The sequence below is a fragment of the Tupaia chinensis genome, unplaced genomic scaffold (genome assembly GCF_000334495.1).
Source record: "Tupaia chinensis unplaced genomic scaffold, TupChi_1.0 Scaffold000126_2, whole genome shotgun sequence".
NCBI classification, from domain to species: domain Eukaryota; kingdom Metazoa; phylum Chordata; class Mammalia; order Scandentia; family Tupaiidae; genus Tupaia; species Tupaia belangeri.
The window spans coordinates 2,680,511-2,689,523 of NW_006159594.1; the positions used below are offsets into that span (position 1 = coordinate 2,680,511).

The 9,013-nt window shown below is 54.6% G+C and overlaps 1 protein-coding gene across 3 annotated transcripts; it reads left to right on the forward strand.

The window, feature by feature from the left end:
- Nucleotides 1-8: 8 nt before the first annotated feature.
- On the forward strand, nucleotides 9-7,955 carry KHNYN (KH and NYN domain containing). Of its 3 annotated transcripts, none has more exons than XM_006144582.2 (8): nucleotides 9-708; nucleotides 1,451-1,736; nucleotides 2,821-3,631; nucleotides 3,776-3,906; nucleotides 3,993-4,089; nucleotides 5,694-5,801; nucleotides 6,009-6,110; nucleotides 6,608-7,955. In XM_006144582.2, exons 1-8 carry the CDS (start codon nucleotides 508-510, stop codon nucleotides 6,855-6,857), a joined length of 1,986 nt encoding a protein of 661 aa, XP_006144644.1. In that variant the 5' UTR covers nucleotides 9-507; the 3' UTR covers nucleotides 6,858-7,955. The 3 variants fall into 3 exon arrangements, with proteins under 3 accessions (XP_006144644.1, XP_006144645.1, XP_006144646.1); XM_006144583.2 differs by lacking the exon at nucleotides 1,451-1,736 and adding an exon at nucleotides 1,745-1,792 and having other exon boundaries at nucleotides 9-660; nucleotides 2,535-3,631; XM_006144584.3 differs by lacking the exon at nucleotides 1,451-1,736 and having other exon boundaries at nucleotides 465-708; nucleotides 2,535-3,631.
- Nucleotides 7,956-9,013: the final 1,058 nt, after the last annotated feature.

The window sequence follows — 9,013 nt, forward strand, 5'->3', positions numbered from 1 at the left end:
CCCGCGGGCGGCTGCGGGAGGGGGATGGTAGGAGTGGCCGAAACCTCGGAAATGGCAGACGGGGGCCCCAGAGGCGAGCCCAGGGCAAGTCCCTGGTGAGGCTTCATCTAAGAGGTCGTCTTAGACCTGGAGATTGCAGGCTTCCCCCGGAGAGGGTCTCTTTCGGCATCGGCCCACTCCTGGCCTGCAAGCCGAGCCGGATCCCCCACCCTTTCTGCTCAGGGCTGTGGTCATCATTTTCCAAAAGCCAGACGCCCATCCCAGATGGACAGCCTTGTTTACCCACTACTTCCTCTCCGGGGAGAACGCCAGGGTTTGGCTATTCGGAGCTTTCTCCTTGCCCCCAAGATGGCCTCAGATACTTGTGACCTCCTGGGGTTGTTTACCAGGATAGTAACTACGTGCGACCTGTTGATAGCTGCCATAGGCCAGAGACCAGGATTTGGGTGCAGGGGCAAGTGAGGCTCTGAGACGCTTTCTCGCCTTCCAGGGCTGGGGGAAGCAGCCATGCCCACTTGGGAGGCTGGCTCTCTGTCCCCAGACCGCTTTGCCGTGTCTGCGGAGGCAGAAAACAAGGTGCGGATGCAGCAGAGCGATGTGGAGCGCATCTTCAGCGTGAGGATGAGCGTCCTGCCCAAGGACTGTCCCGAGAACCCTCACATCTGGCTGCAGCTGGAGGGCCGGAGGGAGAGCGCCAGCCGAGCCAAGGTGAACTCCCTAGCCTGACCCTCCCTGGGAACCGGGGCTGCGGTCCCTGAGGAGGCAGAGGAGGGGTGGGAGCTGCGGGGGAGGGAGCGCCACCTCTTGGCTGGCGACCTCAGTGCTCCTGAGCTTTTAGGGATTTCCTAACTTTTGGTCTGCAGGTTTGGTTTCATTTTTCCTGTGATTTGGGGACAAGTCACTTTGTGCTCTTGGGAAAGTAGAACACATTCGGCTGAGCGAGTGGGCCTCACAGAGGAACCCACTGGGAGGTGGGAGGTGGGGGCACAGGGTCGGTGCTCTCTTTAGAGTCAGGCGGCGCCTTGTGATGGGAATCTCAGTTTCCTGTTCTTTTAAAATTTGCCACAGGGCACATGTGCTTCCTGGGGGGGGGAGAGAAAGAGAAAGAACCCCCCTTGGGGGGAGAGGATGGCCATGCTACAATCTCTTCTCTTCTATTCTCTGGGAATTTTGAGCGCGCGTGCACCGCACACACACTCCTTGTGTTTCTCAGGTCGCTGGGTTCAGAACTTGAACCATGCATTTGGCCGTGTGGGATCCAGGTGCCTTAACCTCCATGCCACCTGTTGGCCCTGGAGTCTTGGTTTCTTTATCTGTGAAATGAGAATAAAAGTGGTATCCACACAGATAGTCCAGGCATCCTTGAGCTCAGGGGAGAGCAGTGTGCTAAGGGGGTGTCCAGGCTACTTAGGATTCCAGCAGTTTCCTATTTCTTCTGTTCTCTTTTCAGGAATACCTGAAGGGTCTCTGCAGCCCGGAGATGCAGGATGAAATCCACTACCCACCCGAGCTGCACTGCATCTTCCTGGGAGCCCAGGGCTTCTTCCTTGACTGTCTGACCTGGAGCACATCAGCCCACCTTGTGCCGGGGGCACCTGGCTCACTGGTGATCAGTGGCCTGACTGAGGCCTTTGTCATGGCTCAGAGTCGGGTGGAGGAACTGACGGAGAGGCTGAGCTGGGACTTGCTGCGAGGGCCTTCCCCTGCAGCCTCTCAGAATGCTGGAGTGCTGAGAGGCCCTCACATCTGGCTGCAGCTGGAGGGCCGGAGGGAGAGCGCCAGCCGAGCCAAGGTGAACTCCCTAGCCTGACCCTCCCTGGGAAACGGGGCTGCGGTCCCTGAGGAGGCAGAGGAGGGGTGGGAGCTGCGGGGGAGGGAGCGCCACCTCTTGGCTGGCGACCTCAGTGCCCCTGAGCTTTTAGGGATTTCCTAACTTTTGGTCTGCAGGTTTGGTTTCATTTTTCCTGTGATTTGGGGACAAGTCACTTTGTGCTCTTGGGAAAGTAGAACACATTCGGCTGAGCGAGTGGGCCTCACAGAGGAACCCACTGGGAGGTGGGAGGTGGGGGCACAGGGTCGGTGCTCTCTTTAGAGTCAGGCGGCGCCTTGTGATGGGAATCTCAGTTTCCTGTTCTTTTAAAATTTGCCACAGGGCACATGTGCTTCCTGGGGGGGGGAGAGAAAGAGAAAGAACCCCCCTTGGGGGGAGAGGATGGCCATGCTACAATCTCTTCTCTTCTATTCTCTGGGAATTTTGAGCGCGCGTGCACCGCACACACACTCCTTGTGTTTCTCAGGTCGCTGGGTTCAGAACTTGAACCATGCATTTGGCCGTGTGGGATCCAGGTGCCTTAACCTCCATGCCACCTGTTGGCCCTGGAGTCTTGGTTTCTTTATCTGTGAAATGAGAATAAAAGTGGTATCCACACAGATAGTCCAGGCATCCTTGAGCTCAGGGGAGAGCAGTGTGCTAAGGGGGTGTCCAGGCTACTTAGGATTCCAGCAGTTTCCTATTTCTTCTGTTCTCTTTTCAGGAATACCTGAAGGGTCTCTGCAGCCCGGAGATGCAGGATGAAATCCACTACCCACCCGAGCTGCACTGCATCTTCCTGGGAGCCCAGGGCTTCTTCCTTGACTGTCTGACCTGGAGCACATCAGCCCACCTTGTGCCGGGGGCACCTGGCTCACTGGTGATCAGTGGCCTGACTGAGGCCTTTGTCATGGCTCAGAGTCGGGTGGAGGAACTGACGGAGAGGCTGAGCTGGGACTTGCTGCGAGGGCCTTCCCCTGCAGCCTCTCAGAATGCTGGAGTGCTGAGAGACTTCTCTGCCCTGTTGCAGCCCTGGGGGGAGGCCCATAGCGAGGCCCTGCTGCGGCTGCCCCTGTCTGTCCAGGAGGAGCTGCTGAGTCTGGTGCAGGAGGCGGCCAGGGGGCAGGGGAGGAGCCTTGACTGGCTGGGTGCTCAGCACCAGGGAGTCAGAGATTCCCCAAGTGAAAGCAAGGAGTCCCTGGACACTGGGTTTGTGGGGTGGGAAGAGCCAATGGGAAGGAGGGGAGAGAGCCAAGCAGGGGAGCAGGAGGGAGAGAGGAAGCAGTGTGGTCCCAAGCAGATGGATTTGGGGTGGAAGGAGCTGCCTGGGGAAGAGACCTGGGGGAGAGAGGTGGGCTTCAGGCCACAGTTATGGAGCGGAGGGGCAGGGGCAGTGGGGCTGCTGAAAGGGAAGGCTCCAGGTAAGGAGGGGGTGACTCAGGAAACAGGAGGGCTCTGTGTGCAGGGTGAGCCTCCTGGTGCCCATGGCCCCTCCCAGAGGGGGACTCATCCCCGGGGAGCCTCCCTCCATCAGCGGCTCCACAATGGGCAAGCCTCGCCCCCAAGAGTGCCTAGCCCTCCACCTGCGCCTGAACCCCCATGGCACTGTGGAGACCGGGAAGACAGGGGAGACAAACAGCAGACTGTGGTCCGAGGTCGGGGATCCCCATGGAAACGAGGCCCCCGTGGGGGCAACTTGGTGACTGGCACCCAGCGTTTCCAAGAGGCCCTACAGGATCCTTTCACCCTGTGCCTTGCCAATGTGCCTGGCCGGCCAAACCTCCGCCATATTGTCATTGATGGCAGCAACGTGGCCATGGTGTGAGTACCTGGTAGGGCTGAGGGTCCTGGGGAGGGGGGAATGAGACAGGCATCTTTGTCCATGTTGGGGACACGTGCTGAGGGGGTGGCACTGCTGCCAGGCTCCTCCTGGGCCGTCTGAGTCCTGCCCGCTTCCCACCATAGGCATGGCCTCCAGCACTATTTCTCTAGCCGGGGCATTGCCCTCGCTGTGCAGTACTTCTGGGACCGAGGCCACCGTGACATAACCGTCTTTGTACCTCAGTGGCGCTTCAGTAAGGACGCCAAGGTCAGAGGTGAGTTGGGCCAGGACTTGTCTTGCCTGGGAGAGGCTCTGTTTCCACTTTGAGGAGGAACCTGTTGTGCTCTTCTTTTCGTATAGAGAGTCACTTTCTGCAAAAGCTGTACTCCCTCAGCCTGCTCTCCCTCACCCCCTCCCGCGTCATGGATGGCAAGAGGATCTCCTCCTATGATGACAGGTACTTCTTCCTCTCGGCCCCAGCTCGATACTCAAGGAGCACGGGGGGAACTGGGGACTGTTTGCACCGTCCCCAGGTCTTGGTCCCCACTTACCCAGGGCCCAAATGTCTGGGTAGGTGGACCTGCCTGCAGGTGCGAGGAGACAGACTGTAGACAACTGCTTTCTTGTTCGTCATTCATTTCTCATTCATCAACTAAATGACACCTTGTATTTATAGAGTGCCTCGCTGTCTAGAAAATACTGTTTTAATGGAAACCTCAGAAAGCTGGTGACATGAATAGCTGACAGATACTTTCTTTGAATTTTCCAACACATAGAGAAACTCCCCAACACTCTGGGAAAGCCAGAGTAAATATTCAGAATAAGTGAAAAGAAGCAGCACAATCCATGACTAACAGGCCTGTACAAAACACCACTAGTGGAAAGGTCACTGGCCCTAGAATCGGAAGCTCTGAATGTGAGCCCCAAGTGACAGTACAGATTGACTTGGACGATGGACCCATCTCTTAGTTAGCCTCCTTGTCCCAGGGCCCTCCTCCATTCACTCAACCTCCTTGTGCATATCAAGACAAGGTAAGGTCTGTGCTTGCCTCCCTCACGGTAGGAAGCAAGAGGACAGTGATATTCTTTCGTAACTTTGCATGGGCCCAGTCAAGTGTGGCCGAGGGGATTATCTCTATTTTCCTCTGTTTAATCAGCCAGTTTAAGACATTTTGCAATTATAAGTTTTTTATTCTTTAGGACATGATTCACTTCAGAAATTCTGATACTATAAAACTGGGTCAGGACTTGTGGGGGGGTGAGTGGTGGTCCTTTAACAGGTTTAGAATCTGAGAGGTGCAGCCCACATGCTTCTCAACTGATAGATTCACAAATCCCTCCCCTCCCATTAATCCCCAGCAAGGTTTGGGAAACACCGTCTAGATGGAGGGACTAGTTGGAGAATTGTGGCAGTCAGACCGTGCAGGGTGTGTTTGGAGAGCAGGGTCTAATCTGCTCATTGATTCTGGCCGGAGTCAAGTGTACCTTGGGAATGCTGGAAGAGAAAAGGCCATGAAGCTGGCTTAGATCTGGGTTTTAAGAGGACCAGCTGCCAGGTCTGAATATCTGGACTTTATTTGGTAGATAAAGGACAAGTTTGGAAGAGTTTATGTAGGAGAACAGCATGCTTTCTTGAGTGAGGGCAGGAGAGACTGAAGGATGATCAGTGATTACAGGCAGGGAGCCCCCTCGGTAGTAGCTTCTGCACCACCTCCTTCCTTTGCAGTATCCCGAGTCATTAGGGTGGTAGTGGTGGAACTGGGAAGGAAGGAAGGGGGCAGGGTGGGAGGCTTTCCAGAGGAAGAACATGTTGGATTTATGAGGGGTTGGTGGGGGAGGGTGGAGGGGCTGAATCAAAGCCAGACCTTACCATCTTACTAATGAGGCACAAAGTGCTGGGTGGAGGGTTGTGAATGGATGGGAGACCACCTTCGATCCATCTTCATTTCCTCTGTAATCCATGGCACCAGAAGTGAGTCATGGGAGTCAGTAACACTGTGTGTGTGTTTGTGTGTGGGGGTGTTGGAGAATCCCAGAATGGGTGCTGTGTTTTCGAGACAGGTTCATGGTGAAGCTGGCAGAAGAGACCGATGGGATCATTGTCTCCAATGACCAGTTCCGGGACCTAGCAGAGGAATCGGAGAAGTGGATGGCAATCATCAGAGAGCGGTGAGGGAGCCCTCCCCTGAGAACTGGGCATGGACTCAGGCTTTTTTCTAAAACCAGCTCTGCTCTGGCCACTGGGCAAGAACTCTGGGAAGGGCCTCGAAGTTGCCTCCCAGGACGGCAGCCAGCAGGTTCTGGTGGTGCAGGTTTCAGCTGTCTGGAGGCAGGCGAGGGCCTTTCTGTGACCACACGTTCTCTTTCCCGGTCTAGTCTGCTGCCCTTCACCTTTGTGGGAAACCTCTTCATGGTCCCAGATGACCCCCTGGGGCGGAATGGCCCCACGCTGGAAGAGTTCCTGAAGAAGCCAGCCAGGTATTGTCCTAGACTCCCTGCAAACCACCCCCAGGAGACTTGGGTGGAAGCATGACCTGGGATTGGACCAGCCTGTGCAGTGGTTGGAAGTGCCTTGGGCTTGGCCTTTTAAAGCTTCCTAGGGAATCCTGACATGGAACCTCCTGGCTGGGAGAGACTCCTGTTTCCCCTCGTCAGTGTGTTTGGAGTTTATTTGGAAGATGGTTGCTTGTACTGACAGCCAGTTATATTCAGCATGCCCTCTGCTGGACCTTTAAATAAATGATTCTTTTAGGACTAGAGCTAGTTCCTGATATTAGCGATATTCCTTCCTCTTTCCTAAAGAACTTTGTCTCCTTTTCACAAGTGGGCTGATACTGCCACTCAGTGGTCAGCTTGGGGAACTTCAGGACTGCTCCCCAGAGTCAGGAATAGGCAGGGCCATTAAGAAGGGGAAGGCCCACTTGGTCTAATCTCCTTCCATGATGCTTACCAGCTCTTCTTACTCTGCTTCTCAGGGCGAAGGGGTCTTCTAAGGCTCAGCACCCTTCCAAGGTCTTCAAAGAACATGGTAATCAGCAGCAGGGGCGAGAAGAGGAAAAAGGCAGTGTTGGCATCCGCAAGACCCGGGAGACTGAGCGGCTCCGCCGCCAGCTGCTAGAAGTGTTCTGGGGTCAGGATCACAAGGTGGACTTCATCCTGCAGCGGGAGCCATACTGCCGGGACATTAACCAGTTGTCAGAGGCCCTGCTCAGTCTCAACTTTTGAGCCTCCTCTGCCTAAGTGGCTGCCACCTGTTGGCTCCAGCCACACACAGCTCAGCCCCTTCTGTGAGAGTCCCTCTGCTGCTCTTTATCTGACCCAGACTCTCTGGGTTGGTGCTTTGGGTGAGGGAAGCACTGAAGAAGAGCATTTGAATGTGAGGAATGCTCTTGCCTGGGACACTTTAGGGACAGGTCTATAAAGTGACCTGATCTCATCTCAAGTCAGGACCTCAACCGCTTTTGAGAGGTTCTGCTCAGCCTTAACGTCTCAACCTCACCTTAGCACAGGGTCTCTAGGGAGTGGGGCTGCTGGGAAGGTAAGCCGTGGAGCTGGGTTGGGGTGGAGGCCAGGGTGGGCAGGAGGTGACAAGGAAGCTGAGCCGTTCCTCTTCCTGCTGCTCTGGATGATGAGGATGAGCTGCTTCCCAGGCCTGCCGAAGCTCCTGGGGGTGTTGACGGGAATGCAGGCCCTGCAGGGCCTGTGGTGGTAGCGGGCTGGGTTGCTGCGGGTGGCAGTGATTTGGGGAAGGCACAGGGAGACTTGGCTTCTGGTCTCGGCAGTGCCTGTCTGTGACCTTGGTTGAGCAGCCTGCATTTACTTTTGCCTGTAAATCAGAGGTGAAGATACTTGTCGGGAAGGAAAGTGAGAACAGAGGAAAGGTCCTTGGAGGAACAAGTCTCAGGTGTGTCTGCCTGTGGCCACATGGGCTTCCTGACCAACCTCACTTCCGGGGAGATGTAGGCTGTCTCCAGGGCCTGTGGCCTTGATTTGAACACTGCGTCCTCAGTATAACATGCCTTACCATGGCTGCTTCCCTTTGGGCAACTTCCAAAATCTACATCTGCAAAATAGTTAAACTAGGGGTGACTGTTTTCATTACCAAAATACTCTCAGGGTTCCTATAAATGGCAGCTCTCTCATTGCATCCAAATGTTTGTTTATAGATTAACAAATATGTCTGAAAGTCCTGGGTTAGATACTTTTGGTGAAGGATTCAGAGTGTTCACCAGACCGATGAAGACAGGCTCGGCCATGACAATGTGATCTGACCCTTCCTCTCCTCTACACCAGGCATCCGTTGTATAAAGCGAGGCAAACTTCTGCACTGTGTGTGTGTGTAGGCTCGTAGAGGTTGTGTTTAGATGGAACAGTTACCTGAAAATGAAACCGGAAGGATCTGAGCGGGAAGGTCCCTGACTGGCCCCCAGAGCAACTCTGCTGGTGCATCACAGCTGCTTTGTCCACTGATCGCTTCATGTGATGGCCGTGTGCCTGAAGTCCTCCCACGCAGGGATTCCCTGCTTCCCAGGTGGCACGTCCCCTGGGTTCCAGTGTTAGCAGCCTTTACGTTAGCCCAGTCTCCAGTCAGCTTTCCTGTGACTTCTGAGGCTCGTTACTTCCCGAGGAATATTAGAGCCAGTCAACTTCCTAGAGCCCAAGACCAGATAAAGAGGTGGGACAGTGCCCCTGGGTTCTATTCTGCCTGGGTCATGCTGCAAGTCCCTGGACAAGATCCTTTCTAGGCTCTGATGTCCACTTCCTCTGAGAGGCACATGGAGTTGAATCCTGCAAGGGGTGGGGGGGGGATGGATGATGGCAGTGAGGGTCCTTGGGACCCTATGTCTTTGCTCCTGTCCCTGTTGGTAATTAACTAGACCATATTGATAGGAGCTGGGGCAGGTGTGTTACAGATAGGGCTGGTCAGGGAGATGACAATTAGTCAAAGACAATACATTGTCCCCTGGAAAGAAAGAATATTTAATGTGGCCAAATTGGGCTGGGAGAACTACTTTTGGTTGTCGTGGCATAAATCATAATTTATGATAGAGTCCTAAATGAATAGTTGGGGTGCTTTCATTTTCCATATGGGGCTGAGTTTGTAGCTCTTCATTGGTTTCCTGCCCTTTCCACTTTACCAGTGACGGTGGGTGTGCAGTGGGCCAGAGAAGTCTTTGTCCTTTTGTACTAAAGGTCCTGCTTGACTGAAGTGGCCTCAGATGAGAAGCAAAGCCCTAGCTGCTTACAGACAGGGTTGTGGGCTGTCCTGCTGCAGCTTGATAAGCTGGGACCAGTGTGTGATTGCTTTAGTTATTTACTGCCATTTGGTGATGCAGACTTGGTGCTCTGAACAGGTGTGCAGGGTGACTACAGGACCCACT

Coding starts and splice junctions, on each gene's coding strand:
- KHNYN (XM_006144582.2), top strand. CDS start 508: ATGCCCACTTGGGAGGCTGGCTCTCTGTCCCCAGACCGCTTTGCCGTG. Junction 709..1,450: donor AGAGCGCCAGCCGAGCCAAG/GTGAACTCCCTA, acceptor TTCTCTTTTCAG/GAATACCTGAAGGGTCTCTG. Junction 1,737..2,820: donor GAATGCTGGAGTGCTGAGAG/GCCCTCACATCT, acceptor GAGTGCTGAGAG/ACTTCTCTGCCCTGTTGCAG.